Raw genomic sequence first — 27,672 nt, forward strand, 5'->3', positions numbered from 1 at the left:
CACCTGCTCTCCTCTTTCTCCATGTTTCTCTGCTTTCCTCACCCTTCTCCAGGGGACTTGCTTCTTTTCTCTCTGAAAGTTCAAAGTAACCCCAGGTGCTCCCAGGTCCAGTCCTTCCTCTCCAGGCAGTAAGGTATGAAGCCACGTCTTCCTTCCCCACTTCTTTCCAAACCAGGCAGCCGGAGAGGCTCTGAGAACAGTCCTGAGGGCAGCATGCTCCGGAGAGGGCCCTACAGGAGGGCCAAGGTGAGGCCACAGTCCATGCTGCCCCCACAACAGCTGCCCGCCATCGCGGTCCAGCACCACCGGGCTCCCCCTGCCCTGCCTGTCCCGTGGGACCTCAGATTCCTCCCCAGACGGGGAATGAGGTGGGGCTCCTTGAAGTCAGGACGCCAGGCTGCACCTTCTGGCATCTGAATGCTCAATGCGCTGTGTGCTCGTCTTTCCCCAGAGCGAAGTGACTGAGAGCCGGCAGGGCCGCGGCAGCTCCACAGGCGACGAGGAGGAGAGCCTGGCCATCTTGCGGAGGTGAGCGGCTCTGGTCCAGACACGGCAGGTGCGACCCTGTCAGATCTCCGCCTTTGGCCGCAGAGAATCAGAGTGCAAACAAGCCAGAGCTGGTGGATAGTCAGCTTCTACCCCAAAGCTGGCGTCCTGGCGTGGACACACGTGCGCCACGCTGTGGACAGATGTACGGTCCACTTCTGGGACCAGGACTGATCCGGTTTCTCCTAGAAAAGCCTGTTGTCCCTGGACCCTCAGGCAGGACTCTGGTGACTTGAAATGGCTCGTGTCCCCCTTTCTCAAGCCGTAGGTGACAAGACTGATTCCACAGAGACAGGCGCGTAGCCACGGCTCCTCAGTGGGCTGCACCCATGTGCTGGCGCCCTCTCTCTTCTCCCACCATCCCTGCTCCGAGCATCTTCTCTCTGTGCCCTTCCTGCTCTAATGCTTTCTCCGCTGTCTGTGCCCCACTCACAGGCATGTGATGAATGAGCTCTTGGACACGGAACGGGTGTACGTGGAAGAGCTGCTCTGTGTCCTGGAGGTGAGTCTGCAGGGGTGGGGGGATGGCCAGGGAGCCCCGGGGCCCGTAGGCCCGCCCGCCCCATGCAGCAAGGGTGAGAGGATGGTGGCGGCTTTACTCGCACGGCCCCACTGGCGGGAGCAGGGACAAGGAGATTGAGGTACGTGGCTCAGGGACCCGCTCCAGCAGCACGTGGCTGACCCCAGGAGTGTGGCGGGAGCGGGAGGCTGCGTGTGACTCCATTGCAGGAAGAGCTGAACCGTCTGGGTCTGGGTGGAGGCAGAGTGGAGGCCCCGGGGAACTGTTGCCAGCAGGGCAGGGGGCTTCTGGGCACTGGAATGTTCTGGATTTGGGTCTGGGTGGTGGTTACAGGGGTGTAGACATTGAAATGAGTCATCAAGGAGTACCCCCAAGATTTCTCTCCTTCATACAAGTTACGTGAATCCTCGAAGTTAAAAAGCAGAAGGACAGATCCCCCCCCACCCAAAACAGATGGTGCTGTTTGTAGCTCACGCACGTTGGTTGGCACTTGCTGCCTCGTGGTCGTCCTAGAAACGGCCGGTGAATAAATATGGATGGATTCACTTTCTAAAACCTGAGAGGCATCCTCTCCCCGCGGGCCTCCCTCCAAGCACGTGATGGAGGCCGCGTTCCGACCCCTCCCCTCCACGCAGGGCTATGCCGCCGAGCTGGACAACCCGCTGATGGCGCACCTCGTCTCACCCGGCCTCCAAAACAAGAAGGACGTTTTGTTTGGAAACATGGAAGAGATTTACCACTTTCACAACAGGTCAGGCCCTCCCCTGCCCACCCCTGCTGGGCAGGGTCTGCCTCTAGAGCAGGCCCCTGCGGTGAGCAGGAACCAGTGGGCTCGGGTGCACGGCGCCCCCAGGCTGGTTCCCGCGGCCCACCTGCCAGCCCGGAGATGTCGGATGCCCGGTGCTTGGAGGACGCAGGAGCTGCTGGCCCACTCCCACCGGCCAGCAGGGGCCGGTCTGCTTGGCATGAGCGTTGGGCCCTTTGGGGCAACCCCGAGGCCACACTGCCCAGCCAGGTGCATTTCGTTCCCAAGCCTGTTCTTGAAAAGGAGGCAACGGCAGACATCCCCATCCTGCCCTTCTCCCCTTGTGAGCGCTGTCTGTGGCTGCCGTGGCTCCGGGGGCAGAACAGTGGTCCTTCTGTGGCTGTTCATCCCGGGCTCCTCACTGCAGTTTGTGGGAGCTTGTGGGGCAGGACGTGAGGAGGTGGATGCAGGGTGCATGGGGAGGGGGCAGTCACACAGACGGCACGGGCCCTGCCCTCCTCTGGGCTTCTTGTGTCTGACCACGTGCTTTCGCCCCTCGGTCGCTAGTGTCTCTCACCCACTGGTTCACAGAGGAGGCACCGGTCTGCATCCGGGCCCTCTGGACCCCACCCCTTTCCACAACGGAGGCACACGTCAGGTGGCCTGGTCCCTCAGTGTCCTTGGCTCACCCCAGCCTCCGCCCTGTGTCCCTAGTGGCTCTAAGCCACGGTGCTAGTGTTGTGAACTGACCCCAGGGAGCTCTCCCTCCCAGCAGATTCACCGCAGGCTCCGGCTGGGCATCTGGGAGTGTCCCTGGGGCAGAGCTACCTGGGTGTGGGCAGGGCTTTCACAGCTGGGCCTCACGCCTTTCTGTCTGTTGAAAAGGAGCTGTCCCAAGCTCTGTGTGAACACCAATGTCAGAAACATGAAGGGACCCACGAAGGGGCCAGAGTGCTTAAACCTGAGAGTTTGCTTCAGCCAGGACCCAGGAGTGACCCGTGTGGGCTGCAGACTATCCAGACTTAGAAATAAAAGTCATCAGGAAAATAGTATCTGTTGATTTGTTATAGGAAGTGTCTCCTTTGGGTTGCTCATCGCATGACCTAATGCAAACTTTCTTTGTCTAGAATATTCCTGAGGGAGCTGGAAAACTACACTGACTGCCCAGAGCTGGTTGGAAGGTGTTTTCTGGAACGGGTATGTGCTGTTTCAACATGTGCTTGATGGTGCCTTAGTTGTTAAAATAATAATGACTTTAATGTGTTTTTGTTTTGTTTTGAGAAAGAGTATGGGGGGCGGAGAGGGGCAGAGAGGGAGGGAGACACAGAATCAGAAGCAGGCTCCAGGCTCTGAGTTGTCAGCACAGAGCCCAACGCGGGGCTTGAACTCACAAACCATGTGTCATGACCTGAGCTGAAGTCGGACGCTTAACCGACTGAGCCACCCAGGCTCCCCAATAATGAGTTTAAACCCTATCACAGTGTCCTTCTAACCAACTGAAATGACAAAGTTTCACTCTGTTCCTGGTTTGCCTAAGAGGATGTGATACTTTCTGGAAGGGCCAAAAGTATATTTTTTCTCAAGTCCAAAAAGTTCAAAAAAGGGAAAAAGTATAAAACATCAGCATTTCGAAATGGCAGATTTATAAAGTGTCTGTCTTGCCTGTACACGTTAGAGCTGAACTTGTCTTGAGGTGGTATTAGTGTCATGTCTGGTCTTCCCCTGGTCACCCCTCTCCGCCCACCCCCATACTAGCAGGTGTGGGACGGGTCCCCTTATCTTTCTCCCTTTGAAACTGCAGACGGCCCCTCTTCCAGGCAGGGAGAAGCAGTGGGAGATGACAGGGCATCTTCTCAGGCCAGCTTCACACACTGCTCGCTGAGCAGTGTGGAAAATGTAGCGAAAGTGAAGCCATTTTCACAAAATGAGATGGAGGCTGAGACGCATCACCATGAAATAGGGCCATCGGGCAGAAGGAAGGAGAAGGGGCCACATTTGTCCTTCTACCCTGCCTGCTCACTGGGGACGCTTCTGGGTGCTGTTTGAGAATTGGGGTGGAGGGTTCCTTCACACTGCAGGTCAGTGGTTCTCAAAGGAGGCCCCCTGGCCGACAGCACCAGCATCCCGGGATCTTATGGGGAATGCAGGTTCTCAGGTCCCGGCTGCAGCTGCTGAAGCAGAACCTGAAGTGCGGCTCTGTCGTAACAAACCCGCAGACGGTCCTGGTGCACACGCAGGTCTGCGCACGAGCCCTGCGTGTTCTTTCCCTGGAAAGTTTGCGCACACTTTAAGTCTGTTATCCTCACGGCACAGAGCCAGCCGCGTGGTGCTAACCTGTGTGAAAGGCGTCTCAGGACTAGCGCAGCCCTGAGCAGCGGTCCCTGGGGGAGCCGTTTCACAGCTGCCCCACAATGAAGGACGCAGTGTCCGTGGTGGAGGAGGTGCACGCGGTGCAGGGCTGTCAAATCGCACCCCGAGGCACTCTGTGACGTGCACTCTGTCCCCGGCTCAGATGGAAGAGTTCCAGATCTACGAGAAGTATTGCCAGAACAAGCCTCGCTCTGAGAGCCTGTGGAGACAGTGCTCCGACTGCCCGTTTTTCCAGGTGTGTCTGGGGACCCTCCTGGTGAAGAGTGCTGTCTCCTCATTAGCTGACTGTCACACAGGGAACAAGAGGACCCTGTAAAGAGGTTTCTGGGACTTGCAGGAATGCCAGAGGAAGCTGGACCACAAGCTGAGTCTCGACTCCTACCTGCTGAAGCCAGTGCAGAGAATCACCAAGTACCAGCTGCTGCTCAAGGTGACGTGCCCGCAGCCGCCTGCCGCCCCTGCTGCGCCCTCCCAGCCCCGCACCCCTGCCAGGGCCCCGTCTCTTCACAGACCTGTGTGGAGGGCTCACTGTCCGCCGGCCATCATTGGGGGGGGCGGGGAGCACAGAGGTGACCAGATGGGCAGACTCGTGGAGCACACTCGCCACTTGCCCTGGGCCGTGCGCTCACACACAGTCCTCCCTGCAAGGCCGGCCCCGGTGCACAACCCGGTGGACGTGAAGGGCATGCCTTCAGCCGTCCCATGTTTGGGGGTGCCAGGTTGGAGACAAAAGAGTACCCAGGTCTAGGAGTGGGAAGGCGGGAGCTGCACAAGGGGCCTCGCCCCATCCAGGCCTGGCCGCCTGGCTCGGGAGGCATCCCTGTGTGCAGCGTCAGGCAGGACTGTGGGAGTGAGGCACGGGGCGGCAGGCCTGGGGGTGGCTTCCTGAGCTGGTCTGAGGCCCGCGCCCCAGGCAGACCCACCACGAGCGGCCTTGTCCGTGGTGCCAGCTGTGCAGGGAGCCGCGCTGCATGTCCTGAGGGTCCAAGCATGGGCACGCAGAGCGGAGCAGAGCGTCCAGTGCCCCGCGGGTGTGTGAACACGGCCTCGTCCCCCAGGAGATGCTCAAATACAGCAAGAGCTGCGAGGGGGCTGAGGACCTGCAGGAGGCACTGAGCTCCATCCTGGGCATCCTCAAGGCCGTGAACGACTCCATGCACCTGATCGCCATCACCGGCTATGACGTAAGGGCCTCCCCGTCCGCTGAGGAGCCTGGTGACGGTCCACCCACCGTCCTCGCAGAGCTGTGCCTGGGGACATCCGTGTGCGGGTGTATCACCTGCATACGCTGGGGCGTGCCCTGGCGCACAGGGACATGGGAGCCTTCACACCTCCCGCACCCACACGTCCCTGCACCCGCACCCACACCCCCCTGCACCAACACCCTCGTGCACCCACACCTCCCACACCCGCACCCACACGCCCCTGCACCTGCACCCACATCCCCCTGCACCCACACCCACATGCCCCTGCACCCACACACCCCTGCACCTACACCCACATGCCTCTGCACCCATACCCATACCCCCCTGCACCTGCACCCACACTCCCCTGCACCCGCACCCCCCTGCACCCCCCTGCACCCACATGCCCATGCACCCACACCCACACCCCCCACACCCGCACCCACATGCCCCTATACCCACATGCCTGTGCACCCACACGTCCCTGCACTCGCACCCGCACGCCCCTGCACCCACACCTGCACCCCCCTGCACCCACACCCACACGCCCCTGCACCCACACACCCCTGCACCAGCACTCCCCTGCACCCGCACCCACACCCCCCTGCACCCGCACCCTCATGCACCCACACCCACACCCCCTTGCACCCGCACGCACACACCCCTACACCCACGCACCCCTGCACCCGCACCCACACATCCCTGCACCTGCATGCCCCACACCCACACACACATCCTCCCACACCCAGCAGATGGGACCTTTGTCCTAGCGGATGGTCCTCTGCTGGCACGTCCTCACCACCCAGAGTCCAGCGTGTGCATCCTGTGGGTTTAGACAGGGTGTGAGGCCCGTCTCCCTGCTGGAAAGCCCCTGTGCTCTGCCTGTTCACCCTCCCTGGCCCCCGACCACCCCCGGCTCCTGTCTCCCCAGTTCTGCTTTTCCCCAAGCGTTACATAACAGTGGTCTACGGGACACAGCCCACCCCCCCCCCCACCGCCCAGGCGGCCTGCTTCCGTTTGACGACGTGCACGTAAGGCCCCACTTTGTCCTGGGCTTAGGGGAACCTGAGTGACCTGGGGAGGCTGCTGATGCAAGGCTCCTTCAGCGTGTGGACAGACCACAAGAAGGGCCACACGAAGGTGAAGGACCTGGCCAGATTCAAGCCCATGCAGCGGCACCTCTTCCTGCACGAGAAGGCCGTGCTCTTCTGCAAGAAGAGGGAGGAAAACGGGGAGGGCTACGAGAAGGCCCCTTCCTACAGCTACAAGCAGTCCCTGAACGTGAGTGAGCCTCAGTCCCCACAGCCTCGGCCACGATGCCCACTTCAGGCACGGGCCACTCTTATCTCTGGGTGTGGGAGTCTGGGACCCCGGGCGTCCTCAGCCCCCACCCCAAAACCGCTTCCGTTGCTTCGGGAACCCACCAACACCTTTCAGGGATGGGGGGCCGGCTCTCATCCTGCACACTCATGAGCCCGTCTCCCTGCTTGGCGCTGTCAGATGGCGGCAGTAGGCATAACCGAGAATGTGAAGGGCGATGTGAGAAAGTTCGAGATCTGGTACAACGCCCGGGAGGAGGTGTACATCATACAGGTAGGGCTGGTGTCCCCGGGCCGGGTGCTGGGCACGTGTCAGAAAGGCCTGTGGCAAGAGCTGGTGTGTGTAGACTCTTCCGTGTGACTTTATCACCCAGAAGCCATTTAGGGGCATTGCCCTGGGCTGTCGCTACCCTGAACTGGGCCCAGGAGGAAGTACAGGAAACCAATGTTAGGGTGCTCCGAGGGCGTGGCCGGGAGCACGGGCTTGCATGTGCCTGGACGGCACACCTGGGCCATGCTTATACACGTGACCGGGCTGCCTCACTGGTGAGGGCCGGAGGTGGGAGGCCATGAGTGCCCCCTGAGTCTGGTGAGCCCAGCGCCCTGTGAAGGGGCGCCCTTCACACCCAGGCATGCTGGCGGGACGTGGTGGCCACGGAGCGCTGTCACCACACACACCAGCACCGCCAGGCCCACGGCGATGACATGGGTCTGCTCGGCATGGGCTCAGGCACCAGCCCCAGAAGCTGCCAGAACAGTGGCCGGCCTGCTTCTCCAGAGTCCAGCTGCCCGCCCGTCACTCCCACAGGCCTCACACACTGCACCGAGGCGAGACGGCGGCCTGCTCCCCTCTCTGGCCCTGAGAGTTAGAGTCTACTTCAGGGTCTCGGACTCCTGTCAGACATGTCACCTAACACAACACCCTGGGCCACTTCCCAGAGGAAGGTGCTCTCAAAGGGTGGTCTGTGCCCCAGGGTTTCCACCAAGTCAGGCACCAGCGAGGGCGCAAAGCTGGTGGCCAGGCGGTCACAGCCCGCCGCCTGTGTGGCCCACAGACCCTTCCTGTCATGCCCATGAGGCGGTCCCAAGGCAAAGGGACCATTTCTCCTTCCTTCTGGGCAGAGCTCTTGTTATCAGTCCCCACGGTCATCCTCAGAAGCTACCAGGGTAAAAGCAAAGCGGCATCTTCAGGGAACACGCACCCTTACCTCCTGGCTTTCCCCCTGGGGCACAGGCACCGACGGCGGAGATTAAAGCAGCCTGGGTGAGTGAGATCCGCAAGGTGCTGACCAGCCAGCTGCAGGCTTGCAGAGGTAAGAGGTCTGGGCCGCCAGCGGCTCCACTCTGCTCCGGGCGCATTCCCACACATGTCCAAAGCAACTCCCAGATTGTTGGCTGTTGTTGGAGGTGCGGTCGTGCAGCACAGGGTCTGTGTGTTCCTTCCCGCAGAAGCCAGCCAGCACCGAGTGCTGGAACAGTCCCAGAGCCTTCCTCTGCCCACGCCGCCCAGCACCAGGTGAGGGAGCCACCTCCGCTCGGGACCATGGGAGCCTGTCCCAGAGCCTGCCTCTGCATGCGCCACTGGGTACACACGGCCCCTTCCCTGAACCTCCTCACTGGGAATTTGCTCCAAGCCCCCGGGACGGCTTGTCCTCTGGCATTACGTGCTCGGGGGTCCATCCCTGCGGGCCAGCTTCGGGGACGGTGTCTCCGGCCCCACCCCTGGGTGCTGCTGGCACAGGTGACTGTTAGCTGCCAGGTTTCCATGACGGTCGCGCTTCAGACAGGGCCTGTCAGGTGCCGAGGCGCAGAGCCACGCCCGCGGCTCACAGTTGATAGACACGCACGTTTCGGGTGCCAGCCCTGAGGCTGGCTTCACAGGACCTTTTCTGCCCTTAGCCTTACTTTGTTACCGTATTCATTCGCAGCTTTATTTTTCTGTTTCTTATATAAGCACATCTGGTCACTCGTGGGACAGGATGGGGGCTAAGTAAATAATGCATAGAACAATAGTTTGAAAAGAAAAAGGCCACCCCCCCCCCCATCCCTGCAAGTCAAAAAGTCAGCAACCATCTCCTACGTAACAGGAAGCAGGTGGATTTGTTCTCATTCAGTTCTGCCCGGTTAACCCGGAAGTGCGTGGAGGGCAGGATGGGGCCCAGGGTCTCTGCCTCGGATCCTCAGGGAGGCTGGAAAACTAACCAGGCCACGTCCTCCTCCTTTTTTCATTAGTCCCTCGAAAGGGAACACAAGAAACATCAAAAAGCTGGAGGAAAGAAAAACCGACCCCCTAAGCCTGGAAGGATACGTGAGCTCCACACCGTTGCCGAAGCCCCCCGAGAAGGGCAGAGGTGGGTGTCTCTGCGGCGCAGCCCCGTCACGGCTGTCCCCGAGTGAGCAGGCGTGTCCAGGGCGTGCACACCTCTCAGAGGAGAGCCCGTGTGGGCTGGCGTGTGTCCCCGAGGACCCCCACTCAGTCCCTCTGTCTTCCTTCGGAGATGACACAGCCCCGAGCTCTACCTCAGAGAGCTCCGCACTTTCCAAAACGCGCTTTGCTCTGCCGGGCCTTGCTGCCCTCACAGGTCAGAAAGGTAAAAGGCGCCTGCCTCAGACCCACGCCCCGGACGTGCCACTCACCCCGGTGGCACGCTTCTTGTTCATGTGGTGATCATTCGTGTGGACGGCCCGACAGGGGCGGCTGCTGCCATCGTCACCACGTGCAGCCGTTCAGAAGCTTTGCCCACTGACCCGCTCTCTTCCCTGGCACTGGTGTGTCTGTCCCACACATGGCCAGGGGCCTCTCACTGGGGGCCTTTTGTTTGCAAAGGAGGAGGCAGGCTTCTCTGGCAAACCTTGCTTGCAAACTGCACTCGTCTTTTGCTTTTTTGGTGCACCTCCTCCTGAACCCCCACCCCATCCTGCTCTGTCCTGCCCGGGACTGACGTTGGCGTGCCCTGGGGCGCTCACTAGCACACAGGCCACATAAGGAATCCGCTGGGTGGGAACCTCGGAAAGCTTGTCTGCCTTGCAAGGCTCCTCGGTGGTGAAGCGTGTGGGGGGAAGGACACAGATGAGCCCACGGAGCCTGGAGCTCCGGCCGGGTTGTTACAGGACCACCCGCCCGATGCTAAAAGCCAGTGTTTACGAGTCGAGGATTCTTTTCACTCATCCAGAAAATTAGAGGGTTTTTTGTTTGTTTGTTTCAACTTACAAAATACTTTTAAGTTGGCCTCAAACTTTTTATTTTTAAAATATTTTTTTCACGTTTATTTATTGAGAGAGAGAGGGAGACAGAGACAGAGTGCCAGTGGGGAGGGGCAGGGAGAGAGGGAGACACAGAATCCAAAGCAGGCTCCAGGATCTGAGCTGTCATCGCAGAGCCCGACGCAGGGCTCAAACTCACGAACCGTGAGATCATGACCTGAGCCGAAGTCGGACGCTTGGCCAACTGAGCCACCCAGGCGCCACAATCAAACTTTTTTTAAAAAAGGAGAGAAGCGCTCTGGTGCCGTGTACTTTGCCAAGCATGGAAAGTGCATACACTACACACTTTTATGCAGAGTTGAGAACCCGCGACCACCTGTAGCCTGCTGAAGTGAGGGTACGATTGCCACCGTCAGCCCGAGCTGGGTCTCCTCTTCCCCCGTTCCTGGGGCTGCTCCCGTCACCCGCGGGGCCCCGTGGCCAGCTTAGTCTTGTGCACAGGAAGCCACTTGGCAGCAGTGGGAACCGGCCTGCTGGCGGTGGCGTTCTGTCCCTTGTGAACACTGCTCCGCACGCCCCCCACGCCCTGCTTGCAGCCCCTCACTCTCCTGTCTGTTTTTGCCTCTTCCTTCTTCCGCAGCTTCTCCTACCAGTCCTGGCAAAAAAGCTAAGCGACATGAAGTAAAGAGCGATCCAACGCCTTTTGGTTTACGAGGTAGAGTGGCTCAGCCTTGTGACGTAGCCTGCCGTCCGTGTCCCCATGCGGCTGGGGATGCTGTCTGCCTGGCCGGGGCTCGCCCCCCAGGATGCAGATCATGATAGGTCTCTACCAGCCAGACGCAAATTCCTTGTTTTCTTCAAAAGCATGACGCTCTGGCGACAGATCTGTGATGACATCACCCTTCTCAGCTGGACTCCTGCCGGGTCTGCCCAGAACCGACCCCCTTAGGGGCTGCCGACGCCTGGCCGGCATTCAGATTGGGCTGTTTCTTGGTGGCTGTGCGGCCGCAGGCCTCCCCCGTCCAGGGCGCCCGCCCATCCCCTGCTTCTTGGTGGGAGAAGCCGACAGGATCTTGTCAACTGACCATCTTGCAGGGAGATGACCAATAGTACAGACTGAGGGGGCCAAGCTCCATGTTGGAACTCAGGCCATTTCTTGTCCCCTCATATCACGAGGGTAAAGTGCAGCCCCCAAAACCTGAAGATCCCCTGGCCCAGGCTGAGGGGCTGAGGTTCTCAGGAAGGATTTCACTTTGTGAACCACCTTGAGTTTTCCAGCAACTGTGAAGTTTCCCAGGGGCACAGGCTGCGGCTCTCCAGCATCCCCGGGGTGAGAGCTCGGAGGCCAGGGGCCTTGGCCCACCCTCTCAGCCTTCACAGGGATGCACAGTGCCCTGGGGCCTGGGACAGGGGTCATTTCTGCCCTGACAGCCTCATTTCCTACCTCACACCTGGAGACACCTGAGCACTGCCCTGGCTGAGTTCCCTTGGGCAGGAAGCTGGGGGGCTTCAGCCTCACCCACGGCCACCCGCCCATGGTTCCTACCGCCTTTCAGCCAAGTTGTGTCTCCTCCCGTGACAGGAAGATGAGGCAGCCTCGTGAGGTCACAGTGGACGTGACCTGAGTGCAGCGCCTGGGGCCCAACTGCTAGCCCCTCTTCACACCCTCCCACTGCTCCCTATTGCCCATCCCACGTGCCCCCCACCCCGAAGCAGGTGACAGCGCACACGGGTCTCCTGGGGAGGCAGGTGACAGCACGCACAGGTCTCCTGGGCATTCTTGCACATACTTAGCAGCTTGCCCCCTGAAAAGAGTCATCTTCCCAATGTTTTACTCAATGCCGCTGTCAGGAACTATTTTGCAGAGGAGGGAGGGGACCCCACTCACCGTCACCTGGGCCTGATGTCCTACACACTCACCTGCACGTGCGCAGATCAAGTGGGTTGGTGACACTTAGCTTCCCTCTTGGGCCTCGGTACTTTCCTGTCCACCCCCCCGTCACACAGTCTTGACCTGGGTGAGCCTGGTAGAAAGGCTTCCAAAGAGGCTGCTTGTCCCCACAGAGGCGAGCGAGCCCTTTGCACGCACCTGCTGTGACTCCCTCACATGCCTCAGCCTGTCGTCCTCAGGGAGGGCACGCCTCCTGCCACCCCACATGTAATCTGGAACTGGTGTGCCCCGCCCGCACCCAGCAAGCAGCCTTCTCTTTCCAGACCCGCTTGCTTCTTGCTGCACAGCCATGGGACACATGGCCTGATGCTCCAGACTGTCACCTAGTGCCAGCATCACTGTGTTTGTTCAGAACCCGGAATCTGACATCTCCTATCTCCCCACAACTTACTTGCATTCTCCCCCAAATTTCCCCCAAATGGGAAATACAGGTGCTACTCTTTGGGCCTACAAGGCAGTGGAAACGCTGATGAAGGGCTGTGCGCGCATTTTGTAAAGTCCCCAGAAAGATCTCTCCCCGCGTTTGCTGGCCCAGCCGAGCTCCGCGGCTGGAGCTCACACAGGCAGGCGGCCTGGCCTGGAATCCCAGCCTCACCACGTGGCCGAGGGGGCTCAGCGGCACTGTTAGCTTCTGTGTGCGGCGTCTGCTGGCCTGCGTCACAGCGCCCCTACCTCGTGGGCTAAGGGCCAGGACGGGCCGGCACAGGGCACGTGCGGCGAGCCTCAGCCCTTGTGTGAGGGGCGGCCCCCCAGGCGGTCGGCCAGGTGTTCACCCTCCAAGTGCTAACTGCAAACTCCTTCCCTTTGGTGGCATTTGCTCCAACACAGCGGGATGGCGACGTCCCAGGCTAGTGGTTACTCAGGATCTCTGTGCTCCCCTGGGGCCACATGCAGGGGCAAAGCGGCAGGGCCTGCGGGACCACCTCCCTGAGGGGCTGGGGTTCACTGTGTCCCCCCGGCTGGCAATGGAAGCACGTGCATGGGCCCTGGACCCCTGGACTGTGCATGGCTGAAGCACCCGTGTCAGCAGCGTGCCCCAGTCTGCGCTGCGTCCCGCCGGAAGGTCTTGGCTGGCTCCTGGGAAGGGGGCACGTGCGGGTGGTGGGAACTGCACAGACCCCCTTCACACAGTGAGGGTGGTCCTCACTGTGGCCCGCTCTCTCTCAGGTTGGAGCAAAACGTCTCACCCCTCAGAGGCCCCTGAGGACGACGGCTGGTCGAGTGCTGAGGAGCTGATCAATTCCTCGGATGCGGAGGAGGAGGGCAGAGTGGGCCCCAGGAAGCTGGTAACCTTGGGTCCCACTGGGCGTTCAGCCTGGCCCCGCTGGCCCCTGGGCGGGAGAGCTTCAGAGCACAACCTTACCAGTGCCCCACACTCTTGGCTGCTGCGGGCACATGTTAGGTGCCAGGGCCCCCTGGGGTTGTGCGCCCGCCCGCCTCCATCGTCAGACCAGCCTGTTTCAGAGGGAACGGTGCACACACCTGACTTGCCCTGCAAATAAGTAGACTGTTCTGAGGAGCCACTGTAAAGTGATGCCTTCAGCTCTTACTTTCTAGAGAACTGAACTGCTTTAAGTATGGATTTGCATTCTTTTTTTTTTTTAACTTTTTTTAATGTTTATTTTTGAGAGAGAGGGAGAGCTAGAATAAGCGGGGGAGGATCAGAGAGAGAGAGAGACACGGAATCCGAAGCAGGCTCCAGGCTCTGAGCTCTCAGCACAAAGCCCCACGCAGGGCTCGAACCCACAAACCATTAGACCATGACCTGAGCTGAAGTCAGATGCTCAACGCACTGAGCCACCCCAGATTTGCATTTGAAACAAGGTCCTTTAACACAGCGGCAAGGAGAAGGTATTCACATATTAAAGCATTAGAGTCGGGTGACACTAACAGATGCTTGGGGCACTCCATGCTGCCCTGGTCCTAGCTTCAGAGCTTTGTCCATGTGTTCGTGTCAAACATGGAGCACGGACTGGGTACCAGGCACTGTGGAGGTACAAAAGACAAAGCAGAGAACAAAATAGACAAGACTCTCCACTCTCACAGGGAAGCAGAATAAAAGGTAGTGAATACGGAGCATACTAGGCGAGGATGACTGCCGTTTCAGATGGGAGGCCCGGGGACAAGGAGGGCGCTCCAGGAAGAAGGAGCAGCATGTGCAAAGGCCCTGGGGCAGAGGGCTATGTTTGTAGTGTTTGAGGCCGGCTGCAGCAGAGGGGGCAGCCAGACCACCAAGAGTGGGCCAAGGGCACTTTGCACGTTAGTTAGGATTTTTAACATGGTCACGGTGAGAGACCTCTGGCATCCGCTTACGATTAGGAGCTCTTCCCAACTTAAGGTGACAGTCACATGAGAAGCCTGACAAACAGCAGGGCCCTGACGAAATACTCATTGTCTGTCTCCTGTTGGATGCTGGAAGCCCATCTGGGACCTTGCCTGCTCCTGCTACGGCCTCACTCTGCGCGTGGGGGGGGGGGGGGGGGGGGAGGTGTGTGGATAGGGCGGACTGTGCCATTTGATGCACTGTGTCCTGGGCCACCAGGTTCCAGGGAAGTACACGGTTGTGCTGGGCGATGAGAAGGAAAGCCCTGAAGCGCTTGCCGTGAGAAGCGGAGACGTAGTGGAGGTGGTCCAGGAGGGTGACGAGGGCCTTTGGTAAGACGTCGCCGGTGGTGGGCTCAGGCCCAAGACCCTGGGGCAGGCCCGCGGCTGGAGCCCCTGACCCGCCCCCGCCCCTTCCAGGTATGTCAGGAACCTGACCTCCAGCAAGGAGAGCTGGGTGCCGGCCAGCAGCCTCTCCACGCTCCTCGGCACGTCGGGCTCTGCTCAGTGCCTGAGCAGCTCAGGTAAGACCCCCGTGCCGTGCTGGCTGCGACTCGAGCCCGCGGGGTCCGCGGCCTCGAGCTCTGGCGTGCAGACGCGAAGCCGCAGCCGTTCTCGCCTGGTTTTCCCGCAGAGTCCAGTGCAGGCTCCGCCCTGCTGAGCGCCTCGTCCAGCTGCAGCGAGAGCTGCGGGGCCCCCCTCTCAGACCTGCAGGGGTAGCGCCGGGCCGCGCAGGACGGCAGCCTGCGGACCTCTAAGTGTTCCTTTGCTTGGGCTTGCTTAGTTTGGTGAGGGACGGTGCTCTAAGACCCTGGGAAAGGAGGACCCTGGCAAGACCCGGAAGAGGAGCCGCCCGCTGCCCACGAGACTTGGCGGTGCAGACACAGGGGCATGCAGAGGAAAGGTTCTGGAAGATTCTGTCCTCCGGCCTTCACGCCAGGACCCCCATGACGAAGGCGCAGAAGTCAGCTCCACGGGAAGATGGCGGCACACCGAGCTTCCCCGCAGAACCAGGATGGATGGAGGGCTGTGGGGCAGCGGAGCAAACATGTGGCAGGTGCCAGGGGGCTGTCGTCCGCCTCCACCGGGCCGCAGTGGGGAGCCCGTCCCGGCCACTCGGCTTCGGTTCCTGCCGCATCTGGGCTGGTGCTTCCTGCAGGGATCAGCACGTTGTGGGAGGGACCGCTTCCCAAAGAAGTGGCCAACCTACTGACCCAACAGCTTGGTGGAGGACTTTTTGATTTTTACAAGAAAGCAGGGATTAATTCCATGGCCATTTTTTGTGGTACTTTGGCCGCTAATCTTTACCAAGAATCACTGTGTTTACATGAAATGACAATTTAATACTGTATTTGATACAAAACTATTTTCTGTTACTGGGGTTTACACTGCAGCGCGTTGTTTATACTGCTGGAGATCTGAGGGCTCTCTCTTGGGACCAAAGCCCTCTCAAAGGCCGGCCTGGTCACCGGCGGTTGAAAACGCATCCCTCGATAAAATCCAGCAATGTTTCTACAAACAGGAGTAGTAGAAACCAAGGAGAGTCCTTTATCTGTGTGGGTTAATTTTCAAAAGAAAATTTAAACTATAATTTAAAATATTTAGTTTCTTTTCTACAAAAATGGGGAACTTGATTTTTTTAACTAGCTTCACTGAATTAGGATTTTTTATCGTTTTTAAAGAATACATAAAGATGCAGTTTCCGCGGGGTACCACCTGAACCGGTGCCCACACAGGGCTCAGTGAAAGCTCCAGCCCTGGCACCTGTGCTGGCCTCCGCTGCTGCCTCCCAGGCTCGGGCAAGTCCCCCTGAACTCAGAAACGTAAAGGTTGCGGAGCTCATCACTGAAATCGAGGCAGAACTGGAAAGAAAACTCTTCTGGTTTACCTTTTTGTGTTTCTGAAACAAGCTCTGTTCTCCGGAGACACTTTGTGTATCTGGTGGGGGCGGATCTCTTTCTACGTGTGCTTACGTGGATGTGTGTGCATTGGTGTCCCATGTTAGGGACACACGCGGCCTCCGCGATGCTGGAAACTGTCACTTTACTGCCCTCCCTGAGTCCCGCGCCCACCGCAGCCTGCTCCCGGCCACACGCGAGCCCCCACCCTGGCCGCCCCTGCGGTGTGTTAGAGAAAACAGCCATGCAAGACTCAGCAGCTTTCCTCGATGCCCCCCGATTTACTCAGTGCGCTGACTGTGCAGAGACCACCCCAGCCGCCTCGCCCAACACCCCCCCACCATTGTAATCTCTTCCTCATAAAGGCACTTTAAAACCTCGTGTTTCAGTCATTGCTTTTTGTTTGGTTTGGGGTCTTTTTTTTTATTGCTGATGTAAATGAAATTTAAAAAATCAGAGTTCTTTATTGTATGGATGGAGTTTGAATAAATATCAGCCCCTCTTGCTGTCTGCCTTCATCTGTAAAAAGCCCAGAATTCTGCTTATCGCGCTCAGCTACACGCAGCACTGCAAGCACTGTTACAGGGGAGGCAGGTGGCGAGCAGGACCCAGACTGTGTCCCCTATGCTTCCCTTTGTCAGAAAATGATGGAAATAAAGTAAGCGTATTGTGTCAACACTGTGAAGGTAACAAAAGAAATGTAGACTCCCAGTGCTGGGACATTGGGGTCTGGTGGCGGAAGGGATGTGGTGGGGAGGGAAGCGTGACAGGCAGAAGCAGGAATCCGGAAGAGCAGCCGGGAGCTGACCTGCCAGGAGGGGATCAAATCGGATGCATCACATAATTCCTGAAAGACACCATCAAACAAGATCACCTAAGGGCTGGAAGAAAAGACAAGAACAGAGACTAACAAACCCTGACCTCCCAGGAGCCCTCCCACAGACCTGAGGGCTGTGCCCCAGAGACAGGTACACTGTTGGGGTCGGCCACTGGAGCGCCTGTCCCCCAGTCCAAGCGGAAGGCGTGGCCATCAGCGGAGGGTCGGGGAGGGGGCCGCTGTTCACACGGGGCTACGCAGGCTGGCCCTCTGCACTCAGCCACCCTGTCCTCCTCTCCTCGCCCCTCCTGGCCCGGGGTCTGGGGTAGGACTGCTCGGCACCATGCTTGGTGGTCTTTCATGAAGAAAAAGCCACTTGGAAGAGTCAGTGGGGAAGCGGTGCCTCAGCCATGACCCCACTGGCCTGTGCTGTCCCCCACCTCCCCAGAGGACCCTGGGACTCAAAGGCTTCAGTCCAGCACATGTCCCAAATCCAGGCTGCTTGGCAGCTCACCCATGGGAATCCCATTTCCCCGCAGCTTTGGGTTGTCGGAGGAGGAGCGTCCCTTCCCCACGCTTCCTGGCCAGTCGCCCACTGAGTCCACGGCCAGACACTCCTCGCGCTGCTCTGAGAACAGCCCAGCTGCGGCCCCGCTCAAGGGGAAGCATAGGCACCTGCTGACGGTGTCCCCAGGATGCAGTCTTGCTCAGAAGCAGTACCCTTGCCGGTAGAATTGGTTATGATGAGTCACACTGGAGTGGGGGCCCTGACCCACGGGTAGTGTCTCTGTAAGGAGAGTTAGATCAGGACACACACCCAGGCCGACTGCAGGTGGGGCACAGAGGCCCCCAGAACTCCCCAGTGGGAAGGGGCAGGCAGGCCCTCCCCCGGAGCCTCCAGAGACGGCAAGGTCCTGCACAGACACCATGCCCAAGGGCCTGTGGCCTCCAGAGCCGGCACAGGATAGATTTCCGGTACAGTAAGCCCCTTGTGTGCAGCCCTGTCATGGGACCACCAGGAGTCAGAAAAGTGCTGAGCTCAAGGGCGGCTCCCCTGCAGCCTTTGAGAGCAAGGCTCACGGGTGCTGCATGTGGACCGACACGGGACCAACAGCACCTCCACCTGCTCGGGCAAGATGTTCGCCAGATTTAGGGGCAGAGGCTCACGGCTGAAACGCTTCTCCCCAAGCTGGGAGGAAACAGAGCCAGGACTGCCAGGCCATCCAGAGAATCCCCAGAAGGTGCGGCGGAAAACGGGGGGGTCCCTCCCCCACCAACAACAGACTCCCAAGCAGCCAGCAATCGTAACCATTAGTAACACCTGAGGTGATCAACAAAACATGTTCTCTGCAGAGACTGACTCTCCCACTTGGGGAGTGGAGCTGGGACCCTGCCTGCAACAGCTGGGCCGTGTGGCTCCCACGCACGGGAGAGGAGCAGAGCAGGCGTCCCCAGTCTCCACCATTTGCAGAAAGGATATTTCAGAGGGTCGAGGCCAGACCCCACTGGAGGCTGGACGCCCACGTGAGCCTTGTTGGGGTGACTGACGATGTCCGAGGGCCCAGGATGGTCCAGGTCAGCACAGAAGCTGGGCAACCAAGACGGTTGGTCACCGCGGCTTGCGGCCTGGGCCCAAGAGGGCCCGGAGGGACACAGAGCAGGGGGTTCAGCTTGGGGCAGGTGCCCCAGGGCAATGAGGCCCTGTGTGGGTCTCCACCCACACCGAAGATCCACTCTCCTGTCCCCAGAGTTACTCTGCAGGCACACCTACCACCGGCTTGGATCTGTTTCCCAACTGCGGCCCTAAGTCCCCAGGGCTTCAGATTCTCAACCGCATTTGAGGCGCACGCGCCAGGTACACATCCCGACACAGACGCTTCCGAGAGGGAACCCCTACTTCGCGGTCACAGCTGTGCGGTGGGTACAGACAGCGTCTTCCTGTCCCCGGCGTCCCCCGCACGCCCCGCCCCTGGGTTTGGGAGGCCAGGCCTCCCTCCCCGCCCTCTGTCCCAGCTTGGAGGCCGGGACTTTGCCCACCTTCCCAGCACGCCTGGAATGTCAACAGACCGTGTGACACAGGCCTCGCCATGGTGTCTGGGTCCCGCGGGCTGGCCCTCCTCTGCTCTGTGCTCGGCCTGCAGGCATCTCTGGCCGCAGGTATGTCAAGGTGTAGGGTCCCCTGTAAACGCTGTGTGAGGGGCTGCGGGAGGTTGGTGGCCACCTTTCTGGTGGGCATTCCTGTCCCCCCGGGGTGCTTGCTGGCGGCTCCCATGTGATCTGCACGCAGAGTCAGGGCTCGAGTGCGAAGGGGTATGTCCCCTCCCGTTCTTGGTTGGCCAGCGCCAGGGACAGGGTGGGGACCCTGGACTACACATTTCTGTGACTGCAGCCACCCTCCCTGCCACTACTGTGCCAACGGGCCTAGCTAGGAGGACAGCGGGACACTATAAGCTGTCCTCCTTGTGACATGTCACTACCGCGGGGTGGCCGTGGTGGAGACAGCAGACACTGCCCCCCCTCCCCCCCAAGCAGCCAGCCTGCGATGGCATGGGCGCCGGCCAGATTCCTGCAGGAGCCCAGGGGACAGCGCGGGCTCCTGGGAAAGACAGCGGGGTGGGAGGGCGGGAAGACGCGGAGGTGGCCAGATTCCCCTGGTAACCACCAGAGGTAACTGGTTCCCCGAGAGCTTTGGTTCACATCTGCTGCCCCCTGAGGGTCACCCAGGCAGGTCTCCGCCCGCCCCTCCGTTTGAGGGTTCCCTCGACCTCTCCCTCCAGACCAGGGGCTCCGCAGGAATACAGACGCGAGACACTGTCACTGTGAAGAACACATGGGGTCTCCCTCCACCTGGGTGCCCCGGGAGCTGCCCCTCCCCCTCCTGCTGCCCCATCCTCCCCTGCTGCTCACCTCTCTCAGTCACCCGCACCCCCTCCCCAGGCCCCTGCGGCACCTTTATCCTAGCACTTTTGGTGAACGTCCTGGTGCAGGGACACAGCCCGTGGCCTTCTGATTATGGAAGTTGACTGGACGCTTTGCAACAGAGTAACTTTTAATCCCGAGAGTTCATTTTCTATGTAGGCTCCTCCCACAGCTACATAAGCATATGTATGTGCATATGTACATCTTATTTACAAAAGCGATTACACAGTATAGATTATCCTATCATCTTCTAGTTTCACTTAATATTGTATCTTCTTAAGCGTGTACTTCACGCGAACGAGGACACCTTCACGCAGTGGCTCTGCCTGCTGTCTCCAGGCTGTCCTTGTGGCCGGGTTCGAGTGGCCGCCTCTGAGGACGTCCTTGGGATAAATCCTACAAGTGAGGCGGCCAAGCCCGGAGCGACCCCCCACAGCCGCCGTGTTTCCCATTGCCATACTCGGAGGGACGCGAAGGTTCCGTGCGTCGGCGCCGTCTGGGCGTGGCCAGTGGCCAAGGGCTCACGGACGGTCCCTCAGTCTTCCTCACCCAGGAGGAGGCCCACGGCGTCCTGCGCAGGCACCGGCGCGCCAACTCGTTCCTGGAGGAGCTGAGGTCCGGCTCCCTGGAGCGGGAGTGCGGGGAGGAGCAGTGCTCCTTTGAGGAGGCCCGGGAGATCTTCCAGAACGCCGAGAGGACGGTGAGTCCGCCCCCAGGGGGCGCCCTCCGCGCTGCCCGGCGTCGGTCGGTCTCCCTACTCGGCGGTCGAGGGCCCCGCGCACCGTGTCGGGGTCACGTTCCTACAAGAACGGCTCTCGGGGTCCCTGCAGCGCCCATGGACGGCGCCTCTCTGCGCGGGGCCCTCATTTCCAGCCGGAAAACGCGCTTTGAAAAGCAGGCCCCGGGGGTGCCCTGCCTTCCCATGGACGGTGCCCGCCCCCGACCCCCGTCCCCAAAGCGGCCAGAGCTCCGTGCAGGGGCTGCTGATGGAGCAGACGGCAGGGACGCTGGCCTGGGCCTCTCCCAGCAGCCGCCGCAGGCGCGGGCGGACACCTCCACGGCTGGCTTCAGAGAGCAAACGTGTCGGGGCCGCTGCAGAGAGCCGCCCCACGGCTGTTTGCACGCTGGGAAAGGCGAGTGTCCACGCTGTCCTGCTCCACTCGGGGTGTGGCTATGAGGGGACAAACCCACACTTCTCCTCAAGGATCGTCTCACGCTCACAGGACACTCACCTCACACAGAACACTCGCCTCACACTCACAGGACACTCAGCTCACACTCACAGGACACACACTTTGTGTTCAAAGGACACCTGCCTCATTCTCACAGGACACATGCCTCACGCTCACAGGACACCTCACACCAAACAGGAAGTAGGACTATTTGAGGTGGAGGCTCACATGACCTTTTCCAGGTACATCCTCATTAGGATGGACATTTCCTGCATTTGTGCCCCACTTGGGTTTTCAAGGCATTTCCCACAGTTGTCTTATTTTATTCTTAGAGTGATCCTGTGAGTTTCAGTTTGCTTGCCCAGAACATTCCTCAGGAATCCGATTATTGGAGCCTTTGCATCCATTAGCACCTTTTCCTCCTGTCGCCCTGTGTGGATGGTCCCCCATCACCAGAGAAGGAAACGGAGGCTCAGAGAGCACGTGTCTTGTCCCAGGGTCACATCTTGGAGGTGGCAGAAGTGGGGCAGAAACTCTGGAATTCTGAATCGGGACAGGGAAATTTGCGACCTCTGGTGGCCTTGGCCATCTGGGGTGGAGAGGCGGGATTAGGAAACACCCCCTCGCCCTGGGTGAACTCACCTCTTCTCCAGAGGAAAAGTCTGGCTTCCGGAGCCCACCACAAAGGGCACCAGGCCAGAAGCCCCTGGACCACCTCACTTCACCCCAAGTCCCCCGTTCATTCTGTGGGGAACACCGATATTTGTCAATGTGTGTCTCATGTGGCTTCCTCTTTGTCCCCTCAGAAGCAGTTCTGGGTTTCTTACAACGGTGAGTAGGTAAACGGACCATTTCGCCCCTGGCCAGCCTCCCCCTCAGCTCCCTGACCCTGGGTCGCCCCTGCCCACCGGCCTCCCCCTCAGTGCTCTGACCCTAGGTCGCTTCACAGATGGGGACCAATGTGCCTCGAATCCGTGCCAGAACGGGGGTTCCTGTGAGGACCAGCTCCAGTCCTACATCTGCTTCTGCCTCGAAAATTTTGAGGGCCGGAACTGTGAGACAAGTGAGGACCCCACAGTTTGCGGGCAGAGCCCCCACAAGGCTGATGGGCATGGCCGGGCCAGGCGGGGGCTGGGCCCCAGGCCAGGTGGGAAATGGGCTCAGTGACCGTGAGACACTTGGATCTGAGACCCTCGGGTGCTAATTCTTGATCGCCCCTTGTCTGCTTCTGGAAAATACAAACCCCTTGGGCTCCCAGTGCTGGGGAATTCGGATACACCTGGATGGGGCCCCGGGGAGGGCACGTTATCACTGCCCAGCATCCCACTGAGACAGTGAGTAAACTTCATCTTCCCTACTTGCTATTACAAAAGTGTGAACTATTTTTTCACCATTCTAATGTTAAAATACTGCGAGGTTGAGGGGTTCCTTGGGCCGTCTCAGGGTCAGTAATTGGCTGGGAGGACCCATAGCACTCTCTGAAGGCCAACATACTCAAAGTTACGGTGGAAGGCTACAGATTAAAGTCAGCACGGAGACCAGTGTGAGCTTCCAGGTGTCCTCAAGCAGTGGGGTCTTACAGACAGTCTTCCTTTCTCCAAGAACAAGGTGTGACGAGACTTAGGGAGTATCACACTGAGCCTCCACGTCCAGGGGTCTTCTTGGGGCTCAGTCACGTACACATGGCTGACCTCCCACATGGCTGGCCTTAGTCTCCAGCCCCTCCAGAGGTCGAGGTGATACCCCACCATGAATCACATTGTTACACCATCCAGTGTGGCCAAAGGCCCCCAAGGAAACAACATTCTTATCAGACAGATGGAATTAAATTAAAAGTGTCCAACTTAATCAGCAAGGGTGTGGCGGTCACCTCCCAGGAGCTGGGGGCAAAGGCAAATCTCTCTTTGGGTAACTTCAATCTTTTGCCACATGTGTACACTCTGATACTCAAGGAGCTCTTGTGGGCCACAGCCACCTTCTGCTCTAAGCAAACCAGGGAGAGTAAAGGAAAGACTAAGGAAGAGGCTTCTTGCCAGTTATCTGGGGCTATAAAGCCTCAATGTCCTTGCCCAGCCCTTTATGCTCAGGAACCCTGGTGTGAATCCCCCAGGACCTCTGATGCTCAGGAGCCCTGGTGTGAATCCCCCAGGAGCTTTGATGCTCAGGAGCCCTGGTGCGAATCCTCCAGGACCATGGTGCTCAGGAGCCCTGGTGTGACTTCACTTCCAGGCCAGGCCTTCCTGCTGGGGGCCCTCAATTGGCACAGAGAGCTAACCCCATCTCCCACATCCTAGCACTGCCCTTCAGAGAGGGTGAATGTTCCTTATCTCCATCTGTCCGAGCCAGTGGTCAGCCCCCGCCAGTTCACTGGGGCACCAGGGCCTGGCTATGGAACCATCTCATCTGCCTGGCCTCTTGCCAGCAGGTATCCAATTGCGGTGAACACTTTTACTGTCCCCAGGCCCTCCCCGGCTCCCACCGGCTGCTGGGAGGGGAGCACAGAGGCCCCATGTGTCAGCCCTATGTCCCAACTGGCTAAGCTGCCCAGACGTGAGACCGCACACAACCCCAGGTCACCCTTCCGGATCGATCCAGAGCAGGCTGGGACCTGGCTGTCTCTGCAGCCAACAGCTAAGCACCGTTTTCATGCAGAATGAGGGCTGGCTCTCCCTGACTAGCACAGGCCCCTCTCACTCTGTCCCCTTCCTGTCCTCAGACAAGAAGGACCAGCTGATCTGTATGAACGAGAACGGAGGCTGTGAGCAGTACTGCAGCGACCATGCAGAGACCAGGCGCTCCTGCCGGTGCCACGAGGGGTACGCGCTCCAAGACGACGGGGTGTCCTGCGCTCCCACAGGTAACGGTCCTCAGGGGCCAGCTCTGGGGGCTGTGCTCTGTTTTGTGCCCAACGAGCAGCCACCCATTCCTGTATGGCTGACAGATGACAAGGGTGAGTACCACTCACTGAACACCTACTACACGCTGACCACGCCTAGCCCACTCGAGAACAGGCCACAGCAGGAGCCGCTCCAGAGTGGCTGGTCCACCTGCCTGTCCAAGGCAGGTCCAGAGGAGCCGAGGGAGGCCCTCCCTGCCCCACCGCTGTCCTGTGGGGCACCCCATGGCCACACGTGGGGTCTGCGCTGACTGTGGCACAGTCTGGATGCCACGTCTTTTTTTAAAAGGAGAGCACTTTGAGGAAAATGTAAATTTTCCCCAACCCGGTCTCGAACTAACACAGTCCCAGCAGCTCAGGTGCCCAGGCCTGTCTGTCCAGAGTGAAGTGGGCCCCGCTTCACTTCAGGCTGAGCCTGAAGCTCAGCCCCCACCTCTAAGCGGTGTCTCCGGGCCCGGGGACTTTACTGCGGAAACGAGAGGAGCCAGGTGAAAGTGCTGTGGCCCAAGGTCTGGTCAGCCTTTAGACAAGTGTCCACCTCCTCAGGCAGCACGTCACTCCCCTGGGGCGACTGGCAGAACCCAGTTTCAACAGGGAGGCCCTCTGTCCCTGCAGAAGCAGCTCCCACAGGGGTGGGCCTGCCCTGCCAAGGGCGTGCCTGCAGGCCGTGGAGCCCGTCCCTCAGCAGCTGTCCCTCCAGCACGGACCCCACGGCCTGATGACCTGTTTCCCACAGTGGAGTATCCGTGTGGAAGAATGCCTGTTCTGGAAAAGAGAAATGGCCGCGACCCCCAAGGCCGAATTGTGGGTGGCAAGGTGTGCCCCAAAGGAGAGTGTCCCTGGCAGGTGAGGCTCCAGGGCCCCTGGAGGGAAAGCGGGAGGTCGGCTGCGGGACCCCGGCCCCTCGTCTCCTTCCAATTTGCTCCGAAGCCCACGCCTGCGCGCTCACCTCCGTCCGTCAGTCCGGGTGTCAGCACCCCCAGCAGCACCTGCCTTCTGGCTCTCCCCTCCCGTCTCTTCCCGTCTCCTCCTCGGGGCTGCTGCCTCTCTCCCCTCCACAGATGGGGGAGTCCAGGCCACCGGCGGCAGATGGCAAAGGCAGGATTTGAACCCGCCACTATCTGCCCCTGGAAATGGAAGCAGGGCAGGCTGTCCCTGCACGTGCTCAGGTGTGTGGGGCAGCCTGTGAGCCTGGTCCCTGTTGGAAATGCAGAGCCTCAGGCCCCCAGACCCACTGGGCCAAAATCCACCTCTCACAAGAGCAGCACGCGTGCACTCGGGTTTCAGAGCCGGACCCAGTGGTCCTCCGGGCCCTGCACGTGGACACCCGAGTTGGACTGTTCAGAGTTGTTACCACACAAGAGCCTTGGAAGGGATGATGGTGGCTCACCAGTCCCCCTGGGCCTGACTCCGGGTCGGGGCAGCCCCAGTCTTCCAGCTTTGCTGCCATTTGGCCGCGTGCAGACCAGAAGCGGCATTTTTGGCTGAGCCGGTGGCCCCTCCCACCGGCCCGGCCCTGCCCCATCCCACCTGCCACAGGTGGGAGCAGGCGGTCGGGGCCTGCGTGGCACCTGTGCGGTCCCAGGCCCACTCCTCAGCTGGCAGGACCCGGGGTTTTGGTGTTCCGAGGATAACGTAAGCTAGACGTGTCCTAGCGGGACTGGTGTGTTCGCCAGAGTGCCCAGAACTGGCAGTGTGTGCGGCGGAGGGACCGCACGGGTGGGTCTCTGTTGTTTACAGCAGACAGCACCTGGGAGGGCTCTGTGCAGGGGGAGGGGCTGCAGCATGCATGCGGCCCCAGGTCCTCAACCCCAGGAGAGAGGTGGGGAAACTGAGGTCCACTGAGATTCAGGCTCCAATCCGGCCGAACCACTACCCCAGGCCTCCTCTCGTGGCTGCAGCTGCAGAGCCAACATCAGCTCCTTCCGCCTGCCTGTGGTGGGAAAACCACTGCAGGGAAAAGGCCTGCACCCAAGCTGCACTCAGGACCTGCTCAGCACCCTCCTTGCTTTTAGGGAGAAGAAAAGGAAGCATTTATGGGGCCCGCTGTGCACCAAGAATTGTGCCCGGTGCCGCAGCACATGCCCTCTTCCCCCCCACCCCACTTGACCCGTCTTTGTGGACCAGTCTTGCCAGCTCCTGCTGGTGGTGCCAGGGATGCGCAGGGGAACTGGCACCCACGCCCCGTGGTCGGGCCAGTACCCACAAGCCCCCTGTTGCCTTAGCTGGCTGGGGAGACGGGCCACGAGGGCCCTGGGTGCACGGGAAAGGCGCTCCCCATGGAGGGGTGACGCGAACTCTGCTGTGCCCGGCCAGGCTGCACTGAAGCTGGACGGCGTGCTGATGTGTGGGGGCGCCTTGCTCGACGCTGCCTGGGTGGTCTCTGCAGCCCACTGCTTCGACAGAATCAGGAACTGGGAGAACCTGACGGTGGTGCTGGGTGAGTTTTGTGGCTCCTCCACCTGCTGAGCGTGGCTTGTGAGCAAGACCTGCCACGAGACGAGTGCCTCCAAACAGAGAAGTGGGCAATGTCCGGGCGGACCCCGGTGCCGCAGGGTCCCACTGTGGCCACGGCCCCCCGGCCTCTCCACCCACGGAAAGTCACAGAGGTGATGCTCTGCTCTACTCCCTTCTCACTTGGGCCAAGAGCCCCAGGGTTGCCTGGTGGGTGATGGGACGCCGAGCGCCCCCAGGGAGGATCTGGGAAGAACTGGGGGATCCACCACCCCTCCTCACGTGCCCTCAGCACCCCCAGATTCACCCAGATTCACCCTGATTCACACTCCACGCGGAGCCCTGCGGTGGCTGCCTGGGGTTGCCGCTCCGGCCAGCCTGGGACGGAACACAGGGCCCCTTCTGCCCCAGAAGCAGGCTGAGGGGCGGGGTATGAGCGGTGCCGGTCCCCCACAGGCGAGCACGACCTCCGCAAGGAGGAGGGCGAGGAGCAGGAGCAGCACGTCGCCCAGATCATCATCCCCGACAAGTACATCCCCCGCAAGACGAACCATGACATCGCCCTGCTGCGCCTGAGGACGCCCGTGGCCTTCACCAACCACGTCGTGCCCCTGTGTCTGCCCGAGAAGGCCTTCTCCGAGAGGACGCTGGCCTTCATCCGCTTCTCCACCGTCAGTGGCTGGGGCCAGCTGCTGGACAGGGGCATCACGGCCCTTGAGCTCATGGCCATCGATGTGCCCCGGGTGATGACCCAGGACTGCCAGGAGCAGTCACACAGGAAGGCGGGCTCTCCAGCAATCACCGAGAACATGTTCTGCGCCGGCTACCTGGACGGGAGCAAGGATGCCTGCAAGGGGGACAGCGGGGGCCCGCACGCCACCAAGTTCCAGGGCACCTGGTACCTGACGGGGATTGTCAGCTGGGGGGAGGGCTGTGCGGCTGAAGGTCACTTCGGGGTGTACACCAGGGTCTCCCAGTACATCGAGTGGCTGCGCAGGCTCATGAGCCAGAGCCCAACCTCGGGAGGCCTCCTCCGGGCCCCGCTGCCCTAGCCTCAGTGCAGGGCCACCCTAATAAAGCTGCCACTCGTCCCTGCTCTGTTCCAGAAACATCCTGCACTTCTGGAGTGGGGGAAGAGGGTGCAAAACAGGCTGAGCAGGATGTGCCTGGGAGCACCGATGTGCCTGCCAGGGAGGGGATGCACTGTTTCCCAGGGGACCATGCTCCCCTGACCGCCGTTGTGGTGGTGCGTGTACACGTCGGCATGCATACATTGGTGCCTACACATCGGCATGCACACACCTGCATCCACACATCGGCGTGCTCACACTTGCATGCTCACATCGGCACACACA

At 60.1% G+C, this 27,672-nt stretch overlaps 2 protein-coding genes across 3 annotated transcripts in view; both read left to right on the forward strand.

Annotated features, from left to right (window-relative positions):
- Positions 1–16,565, forward strand: part of MCF2L (MCF.2 cell line derived transforming sequence like) — an 86,265-nt gene extending 69,700 nt beyond the window's left edge. For both annotated transcript variants that reach the window (XM_042930528.1, XM_042930535.1), the window contains exons 14-31: positions 176–246; positions 452–528; positions 982–1,048; positions 1,702–1,817; positions 2,939–3,008; positions 4,324–4,416; positions 4,519–4,611; positions 5,240–5,365; positions 6,425–6,646; positions 6,866–6,958; positions 7,919–7,997; positions 8,134–8,200; positions 8,917–9,035; positions 10,529–10,603; positions 13,007–13,125; positions 14,382–14,494; positions 14,582–14,685; positions 14,796–16,565. In XM_042930528.1, coding sequence (XP_042786462.1) covers positions 176–246; positions 452–528; positions 982–1,048; positions 1,702–1,817; positions 2,939–3,008; positions 4,324–4,416; positions 4,519–4,611; positions 5,240–5,365; positions 6,425–6,646; positions 6,866–6,958; positions 7,919–7,997; positions 8,134–8,200; positions 8,917–9,035; positions 10,529–10,603; positions 13,007–13,125; positions 14,382–14,494; positions 14,582–14,685; positions 14,796–14,881 — 1,790 coding nt within the window. In that variant the 3' untranslated portion in view covers positions 14,882–16,565. The remainder of the gene's footprint in view (positions 1–175; positions 247–451; positions 529–981; positions 1,049–1,701; positions 1,818–2,938; positions 3,009–4,323; positions 4,417–4,518; positions 4,612–5,239; positions 5,366–6,424; positions 6,647–6,865; positions 6,959–7,918; positions 7,998–8,133; positions 8,201–8,916; positions 9,036–10,528; positions 10,604–13,006; positions 13,126–14,381; positions 14,495–14,581; positions 14,686–14,795) is intronic.
- Positions 16,566–18,941: 2,376 nt separating this feature from the next.
- On the forward strand, positions 18,942–27,407 carry LOC122199629 (coagulation factor VII-like). Its single transcript, XM_042904858.1, has 8 exons — positions 18,942–19,033; positions 20,335–20,495; positions 21,774–21,798; positions 21,917–22,030; positions 23,684–23,824; positions 24,600–24,709; positions 26,180–26,303; positions 26,774–27,407. Exons 1-8 carry the CDS (start codon positions 18,964–18,966, stop codon positions 27,367–27,369), a joined length of 1,341 nt encoding a protein of 446 aa, XP_042760792.1. The 5' UTR covers positions 18,942–18,963; the 3' UTR covers positions 27,370–27,407.
- Positions 27,408–27,672: the final 265 nt, after the last annotated feature.

Source organism: Panthera leo, chromosome A1 (assembly GCF_018350215.1).
Source record: "Panthera leo isolate Ple1 chromosome A1, P.leo_Ple1_pat1.1, whole genome shotgun sequence".
NCBI classification, from domain to species: domain Eukaryota; kingdom Metazoa; phylum Chordata; class Mammalia; order Carnivora; family Felidae; genus Panthera; species Panthera leo.

Bases quoted from the DNA above. Each gene is read 5' to 3' on its own strand.
- LOC122199629 (XM_042904858.1), top strand. From the start codon at position 18,964: ATGGTGTCTGGGTCCCGCGGGCTGGCCCTCCTCTGCTCTGTGCTCGGC. The intron at 19,034-20,334 runs GTATGTCAAGGT...ACGGTCCCTCAG, and splicing joins GCAGGCATCTCTGGCCGCAG to TCTTCCTCACCCAGGAGGAG. The intron at 20,496-21,773 runs GTGAGTCCGCCC...TTGTCCCCTCAG, and splicing joins TCCAGAACGCCGAGAGGACG to AAGCAGTTCTGGGTTTCTTA.